A 21,602-nucleotide genomic window follows, 5' to 3' on the forward strand; every position below is an offset into this window, starting at 1 on the left:
AAAATTAAAAAAAAATTTTTAATTAAAATTTTTTTTAAAAATTAAAAAATTAAAAAAAAAAACCAAAGAACAAAAAAATGGGAATTGTTAGGTGTAACATTTTCCTGGGCTCTGTGAGTCACTGTAATGAATGTAGAACCTAAAGGGGGACCGTGGGAATCCCTGCACTTGTAGTCAAGTCCAGCAGAAGTGCAGGTATCAATAACAAAAGATACTCCTGTCACTCAGGCAATTTCAAGGATGTTAAGAACTCCAAACCAGGAACTAGGGAGTAAGACCAACTGTATCTTTTTTATCAGTACCAGGACTGATTTATCTTTTATCTTGCCCTGGGTCCTGGGTCCTTGAGACTAATATATGAAGCAAATGCTGTCCTATGGGACCAAGCCCTTAGCTTATAGAGTCTGCTCTAATTCCAGGTAGTTAGTATCCAAACTGAATTGAATGTAGGACACGGCTGGTGTCAGAGAATCAAACATCATTACAAAAACAAAACTGCATCAAGAAATAATTATAAACTGTGCTAACAGGCTTATACTAATTAAAGTACAATTTGTAGGACAGTAACAGCACAAAGGAGGGAGAATGGAATGGAGCTATATATAGGGGCAAAGTTTTGCATACTACTGAAATTAAGTTGGTATTAATATAAATTAGATTACTATAAATTAAGATACTGTTATCCTAAAGGCAGCCACAAAGAAAATAGCTCAAAAAATACATGGTAAAGAAGGGAATTTAAATGGTACAACAGAAAATGCTTATTAACATAAAGTAGTAATGGAGAACTAGAGGAACAAAAAAGTCCTAAGATACACTGGAAACAAATTAGCAAAAATGCTGCCTTGCCAGTAATTACATCAAATGGATTAACACTCCCAATTAAAGGCAGAAGAGGCAAAATGGATACAGAAGATGGCTAGGTAGGAGGATCTTGAGCTCATTTTGTCCCAAAGACACATCAAGGTAACAGTAACATCTATGAAACTAACCCTGAAAGCAATCTGAAAGACTAGCAAAACACATCTTCCACAGTCAACTGAAAAGAGGAGGCCACAGAGAAAATGATGGGAAGGGGACACCTGGGTGGCTTAGTTGGCTAAGCGTCCAACTTTGGCTCAGGTCATGATCTCACAGTTCATGGAGTTTGAGCCCTCTCGTTGGGCTCTCTGCTGTCAGCATGGAGCCCGCTTCAGATCCTCTGTCTCCCTGGCTCTCTGCCCCTCCCCCACTCGTGTGCATTTGCAAGTTCTCTCTCTCTCTCAAAAATCAACAAACATTAAAGGAAAAAAAAAAAAAAAAAGAGAGTAAGGGCAGAGACACTTCTGGGAAGTAAAGCCCTGGAGGGAGTAACCACAAATGGCAAGGACCCTACAAGCACAGAGAAGTGAGAGGATCAGACTCCACACCAGCCAATCCTGGCACTGGGAAGACCGTAACATGTGGCTTTAAAAATCAGCAGAATTTGGGGCGCCTGGGTGGCTCAGTCGGTTAAGCGTCCGACTTTGGCTCATGATCAAACAGTTCGTGGGTTTGAGCCCCACGTTGGACTCTGCGCTGACAGCTCAGAGCCTAGAGCCTGCGTCTGATTCTGTCTCCCTCTCTTTCTGCCCCTCTCCAATTTGCGTGTGTGTAAAAAAAAAAAAAAAAAAAAAAAAATCAGCAGAATTTAACTCTGAAAGAGCCAGAGGGCAAGAGGAAATTCAGCCTGTGCCCTTAAAGAGCCAGCATAACAAAAAAAAACTCTGCTCAGGACAGTACAGAAGCAGCAGTTTGAGAAGAACCTGGGGTGTAAGACAAGTGAATTTACTGACCAATCTTAGAATGTGTACCGAAGGGGCAGGGAATCTTCAGGAGATCTCTGCAGGAACAAAAGTGCTGGCGATGCTGCAGATGACGCTGCCCTTCCATTCCCTCCGTTTAGGTAGCTTGTCTGCCGGCACTAACACTCCATCTACCTTGCTAGCATCACATGCTCCACCCAAGCAGTCTCCTGGGGCCAGCCCACCCAAACCACTGCTCCTAACCCACCATATGCTGCGGACAGTCCCAGCAGTTAGTGGTGCCACTCCAAAGTGACTCCTGCCCTGGGGGGACATAACCCCACACACCTGCACATCCGCAGTTCCAGAAGCCCAGACTCTTAGCTGGCTGTGCAGGGAGCCAGTTATGGCCTTTGACGCTCCTGCAAGTATGGAATCGAGGCTAACTGCAGACACCTAGGCTGCCGGCAAGTCCTGCCCACCAGCAAGCCTGAGGCAACCTCAGGCCTCAGGGCAGGGACCAAACCCCACCTAGTGCACCCACACCAAATATTTGGAGTCACTGCAGCCAGCAAGGCCAGAGGTGAGAGAGGCTCAGTCACAAGAGCAGGGCATACACAGCCCACACAGAGGGCACTCCTGGAACACCAAATTCTGGAGACCAGTGGGCGATTACGCTATAGGGTACCACAGGACCACCTTCTACACAAGGCCATGACTTTCAAGACTAGGAGATGCAGCTGACCTACTTAATACATAGAAACAAAAGACAAAATGAGATAGTGATATGTCCCAAATGAAAGAACAAGACAAAATTCACAAAGCTAAATGCAAAGGAGATAAACAACATGCCTAATAGAGAATTTAGGGGCACCTGGGTGACTCAGCTGGTTAAATGTCAGACTCTAGGTTTTTTTGGCTCAGGTCTCATGGTTCATGAGATCGAGCCAGGCACTGGGCTCTGCACCGACAGCATGGAGTCTACTTAGGATTCTCTCTCTCCCTCTCTCTCTGCCCCTCCCCTGCTCATGTCTTTCTTTCTCTCTCTCTCTCAAAATAAATAACTTAAAAAAAAAAAAAACCCTCAAAACAAAGGTAACAAAAATTGGGACTTCAGAAAACAGATGATCTCAATGAGAACTTCAACAAAGAAAATATGACAGAGTAGAAGAATTTAATAACTGAAATAAAAAATATACTAAAGGAATCAACAGATTAGAGGATGTATCAATGATCTGGTAGGGTAATGGAAAGCAATCAAGCTGAATATCAAAAAGAAAAAATAATATATAAATGAGGCTAGGTTAAGGGAACTCAGCAACATCATTAAGCATAATAACATTCACATTATAGGGATCCCAGAAAGAGAAGAGAGAGTGGGGCGGCTGGGTGGCTCAGTCGGTTGGGTGTCTGACTTTGGCTCAGGTCATCATCTTGTGTTCTGTGGGTTTGAGACCCACATGGGCTCTGTGCTGACAGAGCCAAAGGTAAAAGCAAACATCTACTAAAAGGTAGATTAATCACTTATAAAGTCAGTATGGAAGTTAAAATACAAAAGTAGTAAAATCAATTACACTTACAAAAATTAGTCAAGGGATACCCAAATAAAAAGATGTAAAGTACAGTATCATATACATAAAATGTGAAAGGGGGAGCAAAAATGTAGTGATTTTAGAATGTGTCTGAATTTAAGGAACCACTAACTTAAAATAGACTGCTACACACATATGATGCTATATATGAACTCAGTGGTATCCACAAATCAAAAACCTAAAATAGATAAACAAAAGGGGCGCCTGGGTGGCTCAGCCGGTTAAGCGGCCGACTTTGGCTCAGGTCATGATCTTGCGGTCCGTGAGTTCGAGCCCCACATCGGGCTCTGTGCTGACAGCTCAGAGCCTGGAGCCTGTTTCAGATTCTGTGTCTCCCTCTCTCTGACCCTCCCCTGTTCGTGCTCTGTCTCTCTCTGTCTCAAAAATAAATAAAACGTTAAAAAAAATTTTTTTAAATAAAAAATAAAATAGATACACAAAAAAACACAGAAAGGAATACAAGCATAACACTAAAGAAAAATTTCAACCATAATATAAGAGCAAGAGAAGAAATGAACAGAACTACAAAAAGAACCAGAAAACAATATAAACAAAACAACAATAAGTACATACCTGTCAATAATTACTTCAAATGTAAATGGATTAAGCACTCCAGTCAAAAGACAAAGGATGACTAAATGGATTAAAAAAAAAAAAATACCCATGTATATGCTGCTTTTAAGAGACTCACCTCAGACATCAAGACACCTACAGACCAAAGTGAAGGGATGGAAAACGATATTCCATGCAAATAAAGCAGAACAACAAAAAAGCAAGGGTCGCAGTGTGTGTATCAGACAAAACAGACATTAAAACAAATACTAAAGCAAGAGACAAAGAACTACAGCACTACACACTGATAAAGAGATCAGTCCAGCAAGAAGATATAACAACTGTAAATAACTATGTAACCAACAAAGGAGCAACTAAATAAATAAAGTAAATATTAACAGACAAAGTGAGAAATTAATAGTGGAGGACTTTAACATCTCATCAATGGATAAGATCATCCAGACCAAAAAAAAAAAAAAAAAAATCAACAAAGAAACAGTAGCTTTGATCAACACTTAGATTAGATGGATCTAACAGATACATACAATACATTCCATCCAAAAACAGAATACACATTCTTTTCAAGTGCACACAGAACATTCGCCAGAATAGATCACATTGGGCCACAAAGTCTCAATAATTAAGAAGACTGAAATCATATCATATCAAGCACCTTTTCTGATTACAATGGTATAAAGTTAGAAATCAATTACAAGAAAAATCTGGAAAGAACATAAGCACATGGAAGCTAAACAAAATGTTACTTAACAATGAACGGGTCAACCAAGAAATCGAGGAAATAAAAAAATACACAGAGCCAAAAGAAAATGAAAACACAATGGGCCAAAATCTTTGGGACGCAGTAAAAGCAGTTCTAAGAGGGAATTTCATAGTGATTCAGGGCCTATCTCCACAAGGAAATCTCAAACAACCTAACCTTACACTGCAAGAAGCTAGAAAAAGAACAAAACAAACGCAAAGCTAGTAAAAGGAAGAAAATAATAGAGATGAAAGTAGAAACAAATGAAATATAGAAAGATAAAAAAAGATAAAAGAAACCAAGACCTGGTTCTTTGAAAAGATTAAACAAAATCGATAAACCTTTAGCTGGACGCATCAAGAAAAAAAAAAGGGAGGACTCAAACAAAATCTCAAGTGAAGGAAAAGAAATAATGGACACCACAGAAATATAAATAAGAAAATATGAAAAATTGTAGGCCAACAAATAGGACAACCTAGGAGGAATGGATAAATCCCTAGAAACCTATAACTTCCCCAAATCAGGAAGAAACAGAAAATTCAAACAGACCAAACACTAGTAATGAAATTGAATCACTACTCAAAAATCTCTCAGCAAACAAGGCCAGGACCAGATGGCTTCACAGGTGAAATCTACTACACATTTAAAGAGTTAATACCTATTCTCAAACTATTCCAAAAATTGGAACAGAAAATAAAACTTCCAAATTCATTCTATGAGGCCAGCATTTCGCTAATACCAAAACCAAAGATACTACCAACCAACCAACCAACCAACCAACCAAAAAACTACAGGCCAGTATCTGATGAATACAGATGCAAAATCCTCAACAAAGTACAGTATTAGCAATCCAAATTCGACAGCACATTAAAAGGATCATTCACCATGACCAAGTAGAAGTTATTCCATGGACGCAAGGTGGTTCGATATTCGCAAATCAATCAATGTGATACTCTGGTATAAAAATCCTATCACCATCTCAATATATGCAGAAAAACACATGTGACAAAATACAACATCCATTCATGTTTAAAGAGAAACATAACATAATAAAGACTATCTATGAAAAACCCATATCTAACATCACACTCGATGAAGAACTGAAAGCTTTTCCTTTAAGATCAAGAACAAGAAAAGAACATCCACTATCACCACTTTTATTCAACATAATACTGGAAGTTGTAGCTGCAACAACCAAACAAGAAAAATAAAAGACATCCAAACTGGTAAAAGAAGTAAAAATTGTCACTATCTGCAGATGGCGTGACACTAACATACAGAAAACTCTAACGCCTCCACCAAAAAACTGTTAGAACTGATAAGTGAATTCAGTAAAGACGCAGAATACAAAATTAATATAAAGAAATCTGTTGCATTTCCATACACTATTAATATAAGGGCAAAAAGAGAAATTAAGAAAATGATCCTATTTATAACTACACCCCCAAAATATAAAATACCGAGGAACAAATTTAACCAAGGAGGTGAAAGACATACACTCTGAAAACTATAACACACTGATAAAAGAAACCAAAGGTGACACAAATGAAAGACAGACCATGCTCATGGAATGGAAGAATTAGTATCATTAAATTGTTCTGTTGTCCAAAACAATCTACAGATTCAATGCAATCCCTATGAAAATACCAAGAGCATTTTTTCACAGAATTAGAATAATCCTAAACTTTGAATGGAAACATAAAAGATCTTGAATAGCCAAAGAAAATTTGAAAGAAAGCAAAGCTGGAAGTATCTCAATCCCAAATTTTAGGATATACTACAAAGCTATAGTGATCAAAACAGTATGGTACCAGTCCAAAAAAACAGGCACACTGATCAGTGGAACAGAACACAGAGCCTGGAAATAAACCCACACCCATATAGTCAATCTACAACAAAGGAGGAAAGAATATACAATAAAGACAAGACAGTCTTTTCAATAAATGCTGTTGATAAAACTCAACAGCTATGTGTAAAAGAATGAAACTGGGCTGCTTCCTTTCACCATACACAAAAATTAACTAAAATGGATTAAATTCCCTAAATATAAGACCTGAAACCATAAAACTCCTAGAAGACAGCATAGGCAGTAATTTTTTTGACATTGTCCTCAGCAAGGTATTTATGGCTATGTCTCCTCAGGCAAGGGAAAACAAAAGCAAAAATAAATATTGGGCCTACTGGTATACCAAATACAACTACTTGTATACCAAAATGAAAAGCTTTTGCACAGTGAAGGAAACTATCAACAAAACAAAAAGGCAATCTAGTGAACAAAAAGATGTTTGCATGCAATACAAGGTTAATACCTAATCTGGTAAGAAGTTAATATCCAATATATAAAGATCTTAAGCAACTCAACACCAAAAAAAACTACAAAAAAACGAACCAACCTGAATAACACATGGGCAGAGAACGTGAACAGACATTTTCCCAAAGCAGACATACAGATGGCCAAAAGATAAATAAAAAGGTGCTCAACATCTCTCATCATTGGGGAAATGCAAATCAAAACCACAATGAGTGAACACTTAGCACCAGTCAGAAAGGTTAGTATCAAAAAGGCAATTAACAAGCGTTGGCCAGGATGTAACCATTGTGTTCTGCTGGTAGGAATATAAAATGGTGCCGACCATTTGTCACTGTGGACAACAGTATACAGGTTCCCTGAAAACTTAAAAATAAAAAACAGAAATGCTGTAAGACCCAGTAATTCCACTACCCAAAGAAAACGAAAACACCAGTTTGAAAATATATATGCACCCCTACGTTTACCGTAGCATTATTTACAACAGGCAAAATATGGAAGCAACCTAAGTGTCCATCCGTAAATGAATGGATAAAGCGCGCACACACACACACACACACACACACACCAGAATATTACTTAGCCATAAAAAAGAATGAGATCTTTCCATTTGCAACAACATAAATGGACTTAGAGGCATTATGGTAAGTGAAATAAGTCAAAGACAAATGCCATATGATTTCACTTATATATGGAATTTAAAAAACACACAAATGAACAAAGACTCTTAAGTACAAAAAACAAACTGGTGGTTGCCAAAAGGGAGTGAGTGGGGTGATGGGTGAAGTAAAGGGGATTAAGGAGATAAAAACCTCCAGTTATAAAATAAACCACAGAGATGAAAAGAACATAAGGAAACAGTCAATAATATTGGAATAACATCATATGATGATAGGTGATGACTACACTTATGATAAGCAAGGAGTAATATACAGAACTGTTGAATCAGTATGTGGTATACCTGAAACCAGCATAACACTGTATGTTAATATTTATTTCAATTAGACAAAGGAAAAGCCGTGATCCACCAGAAATACATTTTAATTTTTTTTTCAACATTTATTTTTGAGGGAGAGAGAAAGAGAGACAGAGAGAGAGAGACAGAGTGTGAGCAGGGGAGGGGCAGAGAGAAAGGGAGACACAGAATCCAAAGCAGGCTCCAGGCTCCAAGCTGTTAGCACAGAGCCCAACGTGGGGCTCAAACCCACGAACAGTAATATCATGACCTGAGCCGAAGTTGGATGCTTAACCGACTAAGCCACCCAGGTGCCCTAGGAAACACATTTTAGATTTGAAGACACAAATAGGTTTAAAGTAAAAGGATGAAACTTTCTATAGTCAAACAGAACTCTTCATTTCCCCCCTCTTCGCAATCCTCTTTTCAGTACAAGGAACAACTATCCATCCAATTGTGAAGTGAAAATGTTAGATGTGATCCTTGATTCCTCCACAATTCAATCCTTCTATCTACTCCCTCAGCAAATTTTGTGGTTCAGTTTTCTAAATTAGCTTGTCAACTGCTACCACGTGAGGGGAAGCCACTGTTCTCATGTGCCTAGCCTACCTCGGCAGCCTCATAACTGAACCCTTACTTTTTTGTCCCACATGATCCATTCTCCATGAGGCAATCCTGGGTGTTATTAAAAAATATATGAAATACTGTTTCTCTCTGGCTTAAAAACCTCCAACACCCTCTGAGTTTCTCACAGCATTTAGAATCAAATTTAATTTCCCTTCTTTTTTCTTCAAGGGCCTATCTCTCATATCTGCTGTTTCCCAGGAACAATACTGGACCTCGTGGGACACACAGGAAAGATTGTCAAAGTGTTAAGAAAAAACAATTTAGAATTTAGAATCTGATTCATCAATATTAATATTCTAGAATGAGTGCCAAAGATGTAGTTTCCAACATATAAGGCCTCAGAAAGTTCATCACCCAAAGCGTATCTCTAAAACACCCACAGAAAATATCCAGCAACAAAAAAAACAACGAAAAAACCACCTCCTAAGAGGCAGAAGGATGATATAAGTACTATGATCGAAAAAGCCAATAAAACATATTAAGTCTAAATAACCACAGATGGTAAAAAATAACATTTTAAATAACTGACAAGTAAAATTTCTGAGTACAGACATGGAGTGGAGGAAGAGAAAGTATCTTAATTAAATGGAAGAATACAAATGCTGATAACTATGAAAAACCTGTTATTTAAACTTTGAGAGTAATCAGTAGAATAGGCTTAGAATATATAACTTTAGGGGAAAAATGGAGTAAGAAAACCTTTATCAACAGCAACAGAAAGTAGGAAGGGAAGCAGGAGAAATCAAACAAAAAGCATAGTAAGTAGAAAACAACAGTAAATGGAACTGGTTCAACTCCCTTACTGTATGAAAAAGTGTCAACACACGAAATTAACAAAAACTACAAAACAAAACCCAGTATATACTACTCATACCAGATCAAATAAATCAAAACATGATGCAGAAGTAACAAAACACCATAGTTTTAAAATCTAGGAAGCAGAAACTAATATAATTTTGAGGCAAAACAGACATATCTACACTCACAGAAAGTATTTCACTTTAAAAATGGATAAATCAGGTAGGTAAGAAAGTATGTAAAACATCTGCATAATATAAGCATGGTAAACCTGTTCTAACACATATTTGAGTATATTCATACATACATATAAATATATATACACACACACATATAAAACTCCACACCTAAAGACTGAATACACATTCTTTTTGAATATATATAGAACATGTATAAAACCAAATATATAAGTCCAAAGAGATCTCAAAATATCTACAATTAAGTCAACATTTATTAACCATCAAGGAACAGAATTAGAATTCTACATTAAGGTTTTGAAATTACATATTCATAGACATTAAAACAGTATGAACTCCTATATAACCTTAAATGAATGAAAATATTAAACTGAAAATATAAAATCTTAAAGGGAAAAGCAAGAAATGCACTTATCAACACATAGGAGATACAACCAAGTGATAACGAGAAAAGTATTTATATCCTAAAATGTTATTTATTAAAAGTTAATAAAAGTTAAAAATGAAATAACTTATAAAAATGACAAGCCCTAACAAATACATTAGGGAAAAAAAAGACAATATTGGTCCAAGGAGCGTTAAACTATTTAAGAAGTCAGCATAACACTGAAAAACCAGTTAAGGATGAAACAAAAGAAAATTTTAGGCCAATCTCACATGGTGCGAAAAATCCTAAATACAAGATTTTCTAGTTGAATCCAGCAATATATTAAAATACCAAGTAAGATGTGTGACAGAAACATAAGGATGGTTTAATTACACAACTTATCAACCTGTATTCCTGTTCAGGGTTTTAAAGATGAAATCTTTATGCCTTTTCCCTTCTAAACTCTAAAAAAAAGGGTTCACTCCCACAAGGATAGAGGGAACAAGGGAGGAGACACCAAGCAATTGGGGGAATTCAATAACATTCAGAAAAGAAGAGACAGCACAGGGACAACTAATTTAGCAGCCTAGTTAGTCTAAGAGCCACAGGGTAAAAGGCATGAAAGGACACGGAAAAGACGACTCTTCCAAAACAAAAACCAAAATACAAATCCCAGAGACTCTCAACAACTAGGAGATGGCAAGTACAAAAGGACTGCCCTGCCCTACCTCCTGCACCCCATCCGTACAGACAACCTGAGCACCTGACACGGATGGCCTAGCTTCTGCCATGGAAGTGTGAGGTTTATTCTCTGGAGAAATTAAATGAGAGGTGCCTGCCTGGGCTTTGAAGATGAAGGCACAGAAAAAAGGGTGAGGCTGAAAACTGGAAGATTAACATAATGCTTCAACTGCCAGGAATGCTTCAGGTTATACACCTTTCCCTAAGAGAGGTAATTCACATTTTAGTTTCTCAATGGTTCTAAAGAACAAAACCCCACATATAGCTGGGGATCTCTTAGCTAAAAAGCTTGTCTTCTTGCATAGTCATCCTAAAAGAATTCTGGCATCAAGCCCCACACCTGTGCACAAAGAATCTGCATTAGCTTTGTAATGTCCTATCTTAACATAAACAGAATCTCTTAAAATTTAATTTCTGCTACTGAGATAACTAAATCCAATTTTACCATTAAAAAACTATAGCCACCCAGTTACAAAGATCATAATGCTTATTGATAAGTAGTTTTGAGAATTTTTCCTAATTACCCTCTGTGCAACTTCTCTACTTCCAGATCTTAGTATCCCTCACAGATTAAGAGGCAGAGAATGAAGAAAACTTTAAACAACTCCCAAACAAAAAGTCGTCCCATAATCCAGACCCGAACACAAAAAAGTTAGGGTAAATTAGCATAATAAAAATGTCAATACAAAATCTTACCTGTTTATCTTTCCTTTCTATAATATCTTGCTTTTGTTTGCATTTTTGAGATGTCTCTTTAATATCTGTTGCCTGTAAGATTGAACCAGAAGGAGGGGAATTTAGTTAAAATCTCAAGCAAGCAAATTATGTGGCCCCAGCCATCAAAATATTAAATTAACCCACAATGCTTTTTCATGATTTCTTTCAAACCAAATTCATAATCATCACCAAAAATACTAAGTTACCTGCAAATCTATAAAAGGTTATTCCTATTGATATTAACAACAGCTGTAGCAATATGCATACATATGTTTTCTTTATTTCTTCACATTTATTATCTCATGTTATTTCATCTGATCCTAAAAATAATCCTATTAGGATAGCAGGAGCCCATAGTTTAAACCATTCTTAACATTTGATTCCAAAATCTCCCTAAAGTTAACAGCCATGACCATAAATATTTTTAATTTAGGTTTAAAATGTTTAGTTTATTTGTTTTGAGAGAGAGAGAGAGAGAGAGAGAGCGCGCGCGCGAAAGAGAATGTGTGTGTGTGCGTGGGAGGGGCAGAAAGAAAGGAAGAGAGAATCCCAAGCAGGTTCTGCACCGGCTCAGAAACCCCAAGATCATGACCTCAGGCAAACCAAGAGTCAGTTGCTTAACCAACTGAGCCACTCAAGCACCCCTTAGGTTTAAATGTTTTAAATACATTTTTTAAAAAATAGTATATTCCATATGCCACAGAATATGGCATAGAATACATAGAATACTATGTATTCTAAGACACACAAGGTTTTCTACAATACGCTCACAAAAGGAGTTCAATGTTTCTAGGAACACGACTCGGAATCCTCTTACAATTAAAACAATCACATTTCAGTTTTCCCTTTTGTATCTTGGAATTTCCATAAAGTAGCAACTGTCCAAATGTGACGATTAGACCCTAAGAACGCTGTGGTGGCAGAATTCAGTCAGAGAATGTAAACAATGAAAGCTACAAGTCCATCTACAAAATATCTTAAAAGATGGCAAAAGAGCTCTTGTATTTGCTAAAATAAAACACAGAAAATCCAAAAATGAGCCAGAGAAGTACCTTCTCTTTGATTCGAGCCTCCAAACTGTGACGCTGCCTCTCAATTTCTTCAATTCGACGTGTCATAGGGATCTGCCCTTCTTTAAGTTTTCTGACCTCTTCCTTCACTCGGTCTCGAGCTAGCTTTACTTCTTCATATTCCTGACGGACATTTTCGTATTCCTTGCAATTAATTCAAAAAACAGAAGTTAATGCACTACTAGCTTAAACTAAGTCATATACTAAAATCAAGGTGCAGGAAAAACCAAATCTATGAAAAAACCCTTTTGATATCCTTTTGGCAGGTCCACGAGTATGAAGTTTGCCATAAGAAACAACGTCAGATATAGTGAATTCCAACGACGTATAAAGAAGCTTGACACTCTCTTAGTACTTGTCTCTATTACGAGGTCAGACTCCAACTTCCATCCCTTCCGGGTTCTGAAACTTACACACTAATTGCTACTAAAATAAGGGTTTCCTCTCATCTCTCAATAGAGGAAGGATATCAGAACTTACAAATAAACAAAAGAAATTCAATTATGAAAAGTAAAAATGAAAAAAAAACGAGGAAAATGGGTCAAAAGGAGAACAAAAAGCAGCATGCAGGTAAAAATGAGGCTTGTCATGTCACAGGAATTAATAAATATTTGCTAAAAAATAACAAAAGTAAGTGGAGTACTAAGGGAGCACAGAGTAAGAATGAACGGGAGGAAGAAAAGTAAGATTATAAACATGTGAGTAAATTTTTAAAAAACGAAAAAAGATTGAAATCAATCTTAGAAAGAAAAGGATTAACCAAAAGACTTTAAAGGAGAAACATAAAGTAGGTTTAAGACTAATAATGGACATAGGAAAATGTAATCAAAACAAGCTAAAGAAAGGAAAAAGTTTAAGAATAATGGGATCGTGGGACAGGAGAGGGTGATGAGGTGGGGGGAGAAAGACCACAAATACAGCCACTCATTTTTCCATTCTATTAACAATTATTTCCATCCTAAGCCTGGAACAAACATTATGAAACTTCCTCAATCTGTTCCGCCCATCAAAAAGAAATGCACTGAGAGAACTGACTCTTGAGTCCAAACTATGGTCTGGGACACTATTCATCATAGGGTGATTAGGAAGAAAACAGCAGCATCAATAAGCTTATGAAGCAGGAGTAGAGAATCACAGCACATAGCGTGCAGCTCCTTCCAGACCAAAAGTCAGTATCAGTAGTATACGCCAAGTGAATTCTCAGCGACCTAAGGACACTCCAAGAGTTAATTTTTATATGTGTAAACATTTTTAGATCATTACATTTTATAAAACAAAACTACCTGTTGAGGACTCGTATCCAGAAAAATAAAGAGCACAATCAACTGTTACCCGTTATACAAGTATACAGCTACATCATACCACAGAGACAAACTTTATGATGATTTTTAAGGCAAAAATGAACAAAAACACCTAATCTGACTACAGAGCAATTAGTGCCTTCTTCATAGCTTTTCTGCCAGTAAAAAGAATCACTATTTTTGCCTCTGATAATTAAGACTTACCACCCATGGTCTTTTTGCTTCAAGCATCTCGATCAAATCTAAATGTCGCTTACGTTCATAGAATCTCTCCACATCTTGTTTATATCTTTCATTCCTCTGAATCATTTTCTCTAGATATTCAGTTTTCTCTTTGCACGAGGTCTAAAACAAATATGTAACAAATCGCTTAACTGAGAAGACAACAGGTCAAATCTTTTAATAATGAAAGACAATGCTAGCAAAATTTCACAATAAAGAATTTCACAGGAGTTCTTAAGAACTGTGTAAAACTTTTTTTTTAAATTTTTTTTTTCAACGTTTTTTATTTATTTTTGGGACAGAGAGAGACATAGCATGAACGGGGGAGGGGCAGAGAGAGAGGGAGACACAGAACCGGAAACAGGCTCCAGGCTCCGAGCCATCAGCCCAGAGCCTGACGCGGGGCTCGAACTCACGGACCGCGAGATCGTGACCTGGCTGAAGTCGGACGCTTAACCGACTGCGCCACCCAGGCGCCCCAAGAACTGTGTAAAACTAACATGCATGCGTGAGTTCTGGTCTAGGCTCTACAATTTATTAGTCAGGCAACTGTGAGGAAGCCCTGCCACACCTGAGCCTAGAGTCTTCCTGCCTAAAGGGAAGACAGGTATCTGCCCCACTCGCCTCAAGAGTACAAGTGATGTACTTACTATAAGCGCAAGTTCAACAAAAGCTGGAACGTGAAAAGTAGTATATTAAGATTTGTATGTTATGAACACTCATGACTTAAGGACTAAGAAATGAGACGAAGGAAGGTAAGATCTGGCTTTCAGACTGCGAGTTCACAAGCACAAAGATGTACTCAGAACCTAGGACAATACATGCTTGCGTTCTTTCAGAGGATGGCAGCGGTCTCGGTGAGTGTTTCAGATGGAGTACAGTAGTCCCTCCCCTATCTGTGGGGAATACAGCCCCAAGCCACTAGATGATGCCCGAAACCACAATAGTACCAAACCCTACATACCTGGTTTTCCCTATACGTGCATACCTATGATAAAGCTTAATTTATAAATGAGACACAGAGACTGACAATAACATGGCAGAATAACTGTAACAATATGCTGTAATAAAAGTCATGTGGATGTGGTCTCTCTCAAAATACTGGACTGTTGTCACCCTTCTGCTTGTGATGACTGACATGAGTGATGAAATGCCACGTGAAGTGAGGTGACCGACAGAGGCACTGTGATGTAATGTCAGATTATTGCTGTACTTGTGACAATATGTCAGGAGGATCATCTGCTTCTAGACCGCGAGTGACCGCAGGTAAATGAAATGGCAGTAACTAAAAGCATGAAGGGGAGGGTGGGGAAACTAATGTATGAGACTGGTCCATGGGGGCAAAGGTAAAAAGACTTAATAAGTATCTAGAGCAATATAAAATAATTACTACTCCTTGGGTCATTCAGTCTGATTAAGTATAATAAATATTAAATTACAACAATATGCATATTATTAAGTATGGGCAGTTACGGTGTAAGAGAAAGCATTTGTTTATAAGGCGTCTGATTACAAAAATATACTGGATTTATTTTAGTGGCTGGGACATGGAGAATGATTCATTACACAAAACACCTTTTAAAAGGGTATTCTATAAAAGGACTCATAAAGTCTAACCTACCTCCTGCAACTGAAAAAATATAGAAATGGTTCAAAAGAGACACTGTGTCAAAAGCTACAGGGTATCTGCTGTACTCCCCCAAAGCCTTTTGGGTCCTGACTCATGGCAGGTGTTAAAGAAATGCTAAATGAGTAAAAGAATAATATTGAAACTTCCTGAGAGGTAAAAACATACTTTAAAATAATATGATTGGTTCTTTAGAAATTTAATTCGTAACATGTGTTTGATGAAATGGTAGTCATATTTTTCAAACTTTCCATGATCAAATCCATTTCTCACTTTTTGTCATCTAGTTTAATGTTAGCAATAAAATCCTACGTGAGAAAAAAATCACAAATAAATGAAGTCACTCAATGAATCGGAGCTCCTATTCACTCTCCCACATTATGAAAGACAAAAATCAGTGAGGAACAATAGAAATGAGTTGTCTATTTATAAATACCTCTAGTTGTTTTTCTTTCTCCCTGAAGTTTTTGAGTTCACAGTGGTATCTGTGCATTTCTGGAGGTCCAATGGACTTCTCAGTAGCTTCAAGGAGTTCAATTTTACTCAGTTTAGCAAATTCTCCAACTTTATCCTAGAGCACAAAATTTAAATATCAACAACTATTATCACTTATAAGTATCTTCAAAACATGTATCATTCAATGATCGCACCTGTCAAGATGAAACTTTGAAAAGAAAAAAATTATAAGATGTGCCAATATAAATGTCCCGCATACACTATTCTTTAAAATGATAAATATAAACTTAGGGTATGAACTCTCATCTTTCTGAGAACCTTTTAAAAATTTCTATGCCAATATTTCTAAGGCAAAGTATTTATATACACATAATAAATAGTTTGGGAATAAAAGAAAAAATAGTCCCCTGGATTGAAATGATCATCTACCACTCATCAGTTGGAATGTTAGAAGTTAAGAAAAAAGACATTTCAAACATCTACTTCATATCAGACACCAGCTAACAATGCTTTCAAATTTTAAATCTGTATTTAATTTGGACATATGTAATCAAATCATTGTTTCTGAATGGAAAATATGAACTATGATTCAGACACTAGACAGCACTCAAAGATGTAATAACATTCACTTCAACATTTAACATCTAGTGTGCATTTTCAGGATATTTTTACTAAAATTTAAAATATGACAAAGTTTTAGAAGGCACACGTAACCGATTTAAGAGTTTTAGTGTATCAAGTATACTTGATGTATTTATACAAAAACACGATTAAGAAGTTATTTATTAACAAAATTTTAAGAGACTACAAAGTGTAAGCACATGGCCATCCAAGTTACTCTACTTCAAAACAATACAACTTGATACCCTTTACAATATTCTGCAATTGAGACTTTCAACTTATCACTTCAAATCACTACAATAAGATCATAATAGGAGATGAGATGCTATCTTTTACAAAGAACAGTGAGTATTAACATTACCAGGCTGTGAGTTTAAATAGCACCCATGACAACATCTCGTGAAAAGTATTTCTATTCTCATATGGCATGAAGAGGAAGAAACATGCAATTTTCCCATCTGTACATTGATTTCTCTCATACCTGAGGTAGAAACTGGCAAAGATTGCCCACTTGAATATTTAAGGCTGCAACTTGCTCTTCCACCACTTTCTGGGTTGTAGATTTTTTGTTGATGAACCAAGATGACTGATTTTTTGCCACGTCAATTTCACGGGTGATGGTAAGATTTCCAGAATTTCTGAACCTATTTAAAAAATAATTTAAAAATCCTTATATTCAGAATTACATGTATCACTTTAGAAATAAAATTTCCAATATTCTCTTGCAACAAAGGTTGCCAGACAGGATTGTTACTACAATTTTTATTCCTTCTGATATTTTGGCCCCTCCAAAGAAGGAAATCTTGATATTTTATTGGTAATAATACTTAATTGACCACACGTAAGTTACCACAGATTCAACATCACAATTACTTAAACTGTTACAGCAAATGCCAATACTAATTTCCAAACACTGACAGAGAATTTATATATCTGAAGTTATTTATCCTTTAAATTATGTTATTCTCCAATCACATGCGTTGACTGCAATTCAAAACAGGTTGGCATATTAAAGCATATAAAAACTAAACGCTGAAACTTCCACTACTTGGAAAATATATGAATAGAAACCAATTCTTGCATAAGCACTTCCAGACATCAGAACTAGCCCAGTCATACAGGTAGCCCATGCCTTCCTCATCACGTACTCTACTCTGAATTCAGAGGAGACCACAACATACAGCCTTATAAAGGAACATTAAGCAATACAGAATCTGAAAGAAGGGTATTTACTTATTTCTTGCTTTTAGAAGTACTACTGCTCCACACCTCCCATCCATCTTCTTCACTGGGAATCAGCAGCATGTGGTAGAAAGATAAATTATTGGTATTCAATGGCTAAATGACAATGATAATTTGTAAATGTTGTGTATATAGACTATATTGTAATCAGAACACTCCAAACATTAAGATTTCACAACTTAAAAAAAAGTCGTTTTAAATTTTCATTTCCAGCAGAATGACTAATGAAGTACCCTTCCTGAGCTTCTTGCTGTAAGCTACGAATAATGAAATATTAAAATATGTTCACAAATGCATTTATGAGTTAGCTTGAAAGTAAGTAATTCTGGCCAAAATCCCAGTGCAGGTGGAGATCCAGAAGTGGAAAAATGAAAATGGCTTTTACCCTGGGAGCATGTATTCCACCAAACAACCTTACACATTTTCATAATCACCCAGGAGAGGGGCTGCAGAGGAAGCCTACAGCTACCCAAAGTAGAGGGTCTAATAAAAACCAGCCCCAGAAGACTACACCCTCATGGAAGGGTAAACTAGAAGTACACCACCACCATCACCAGACCCAGCGAAGTGCCTGTCGCAAACTATGGCTTGGACGGAAAAAGTCTCTCCTGACACGCTTATTAACCACAAGTCAGTCTCAAACAGATTAGTACCTTGAATTTAGTTACATGACATACCTAAGATTCAAAATGCACCAACTGAGAATTGTGTATATTTTGATCCTGGTTTAAAAGTATCCAATGATCTGCTGCAGAAGTCAGTGAAAATACCCTCAGCAGTAACCTACCTTTACCCTCAAAGAATTAACACGAAGTTCAAAGAGAAAGGAGCGGCTTACTGGAAACACACACAAAAACAAAGCATCAAGAGTACGAACTAGCAGAAATAACAAAGTAGAATCATACTGGAAACAATGGGCAAGTACAGAATAAGTATATTCACTGTATTTCAAGAAATAGAAGATGGAAAATATTGACTTGTATCTAGGATCTGAAAAAGAACCACAGGGAAATGGACTAGAATGGAGCACAAAGACATAAAAAAATGAAAAATATGAAGGATGTAAAGAGACACAGATGACTTAGAGCCCAATATCTAATAAGAGTGCCAGGGGAACCTGGGTAGCTCAGTCTGTTAAGTGTCTGACTTTGGTTCAGGTCATGATCTCACAGTTTCTGAGTTCGAGCCCCAGGCTGGGCTCTGTGCTGACAGCTCAGAGCCTAGAGCCTGCTTCGAATTCTGTGTTTCCACTTCTCTCTGCCCCTCCCCCACTCATCCTCCCTCTATCTCTTTCTCAAAAATAAGCGTAAAAAAAAAAAAAAATACAGTTCTAGAAGGAAGAGAGACAAAGAATGGATCAGAGGCAATATATGAAGAGATAATACATAAGAATTTTCCAAACCATAAATTTAAGAAGCTCACTAAATCCCAAGCAAAATAAACAAATAAATCCACATCTAAATATATGGTGTAAAACTATAAAACATCAAAAACTGAGATAGGATTTTAAAAATCACTTGAGAAAAGGAGAATTACTATGAAAGAAACTAAGATCAGATTCACATCTGAAGACAATGGAATAATACTTCACATATGTTGAGAAAAGACCTATTGGGGCACCTGGAGGGCTCAGTCTGTTGAGAGCCCAACTTTGGCTCAGGTCATGATCTTGAAGTTTGTTAGTTCAAGCCCCACGTTGGGCTCGCTGCTGTCAGTGCAGAGTCCGCTTCAGATCCTCTGTCCCCTTCTCTCTGCCCCTCCCCTGAATGCGCTCTCCCAAAAATAAATAAACCTTAAAAAGAAGAAAGAAAGAAAAGAAAAAGAAAAAAGACCTATTGATGTAGACTTTTATATCCAGCATATACACCTTTCAAGATTGATAGCAAAAGATCATCATTTTCAGACAAAAACTTAGTGTTCCACTAGAAGATCCTCATTAAAGAAAACTTTAAAAAATGTCCTCTGGCAGAAAGAAAGTAATCCCAGAGGAAATCACAAAAATGCAAGAAAGAATAAAAAGCAAGGCAAACCAAAAATACATAGGATAATTCTAAACAAACAATGAGAGTTACTTATAGTTATTATGTCTTAAAGACTTGATAAGATAAAATTAAAATAGTTCAGGGAAATTATTCAAATAAAAGTAATCTAAGGTCTTTATTCAATAGGAAAATAAAGACATCTAAGTCTAGACTGAAATTCAAATATATATGTTAAAAATTCTAACCACTAAAACAAGAATGACTAATTTTCAAAACAGTAAAGAAAATATTAAAGCAAACAAAAATCCAAACAAAGGCATGAGAGAAAAGATATACTGAAAAGTAGAACAAATAAAAAGCATGGAATAAGGCAGTAAAAGTAAATCCAAAAATCTAAGTCATTCAATACATGTAATGGATCATATGCATTATGTAAAAAGCAATATAAACAACGCCAGCTATCCTTGTTCAAATGAGATATTAAAGGTCTAAAAAAACTTGAAATAAATGAATAAAACCTGAAAAATACTTAAAAAAGAAAGCTGCCAACTACATTAGTGGCAAGTTAAACACATTCTAAGGGTGATGCATCAAAAGACAAAGAAGTCAGTATGTAACAACAGAAAGTTCAATTCACTCGGAAGATCAAGCAATGTGAATCTTAGCTGCAACTAATAACGTCCTGAAAATACATAAAGCAAAAACTGACAGGATGAGGCTAACTGACAAATCTACACAGAAGTATAATGTAAAACACCTTTCTCAGTAAAGAATCGATCTGATGACTAAAATAATAAATATACAAGATTTAAAAATATAATTAATCAGTTGAACTAATGGACAAATAGACAATACTGCACATAACAAGAGCAGAATACTCATTCTTTCAATCCAGCGGGTAACATTTATGAAAGCTCACTGTAAGTATACCTTGACAAACGTCAAAGGGTTGGTAACATGACCGTATATATATATAACTCTATGTAATATAGTAATATTATATATTGTACAATAGCACATATATAATTCAACATATTATTTATAATATATATTTTTTTCTACTACAGTACTATCATCAAAGTGGATTCAATACTAAAATATAACAAGAAAACCACTACATGAGAATCTTAAAGAACTTCTAATTATGAACTCATAAAGAAAATGAAGAAAATATTCAGAACTGAAAAATAGGAAAATGCTTTATATACCAAAACTTAGGAGAAAGAGCTAAAGTAGTATTGACAGGGAAATTTTTAACCTGTTTATATTAAGGAAAATAAAAGACTACACATTTGTACAATAAATATCAATTTCAAGAAATTAGAAAAAGCAAAAAAAAAAAAAAACAAAAACCCAAAAGTTTAAAGAAAAATTAGTAAAGATATGTGTAGAAATTAATGAAACAGAAAACAATGATATAACAGAGAAACAACAATGCAGAAGTCAATTCACTGAAAAGACTAACAAAACTGACAAATCAAATCCTTCAAATTAAGGGGTAAAAAAACAAAAGAGGTTAATACTACTACAGAAGACATTTAGATCATCCCACGTCTCTGCTCAAATCCTGGTGGGTTCACAGCTTAGTGAAAATAAATAAATGCAAAGTTCTCACAGCAGCCTACAAGTCCCTAGGAGCCGGCTCCTTGATCTTTTCAGACCTTACCTCTTACTATTCTCTTGTTCAATGCAATGCAGTCACAC

General features: G+C 36.3%; 1 protein-coding gene across 4 annotated transcripts in view; it reads right to left on the bottom strand.

Annotated features, from left to right (window-relative positions):
* SMC5 (structural maintenance of chromosomes 5) overlaps nucleotides 1-21,602 on the bottom strand; it is a 95,007-nt gene that overhangs the window by 53,353 nt on the left and 20,052 nt on the right. For 3 of the 4 annotated variants that reach the window (XM_058695726.1, XM_058695725.1, XM_058695728.1), the window contains exons 4-8: nucleotides 17,156-17,318; nucleotides 16,034-16,168; nucleotides 13,953-14,093; nucleotides 12,430-12,591; nucleotides 11,357-11,428 (exon numbers count right to left, since the gene is read on the bottom strand). In XM_058695726.1, coding sequence (XP_058551709.1) covers nucleotides 11,357-11,428; nucleotides 12,430-12,591; nucleotides 13,953-14,093; nucleotides 16,034-16,168; nucleotides 17,156-17,318 — 673 coding nt within the window. Of the gene's footprint in view, nucleotides 1-11,356; nucleotides 11,429-12,429; nucleotides 12,592-13,952; nucleotides 14,094-16,033; nucleotides 16,169-17,155; nucleotides 17,319-17,907; nucleotides 17,963-21,602 lie in introns of all 4 variants that reach the window. The other variant, XM_058695727.1, reaches the window with a different exon arrangement.

Source organism: Neofelis nebulosa, chromosome 12, assembly GCF_028018385.1.
Source record: "Neofelis nebulosa isolate mNeoNeb1 chromosome 12, mNeoNeb1.pri, whole genome shotgun sequence".
In the NCBI taxonomy this organism is placed as follows: Eukaryota; Metazoa; Chordata; class Mammalia; order Carnivora; family Felidae; genus Neofelis; species Neofelis nebulosa.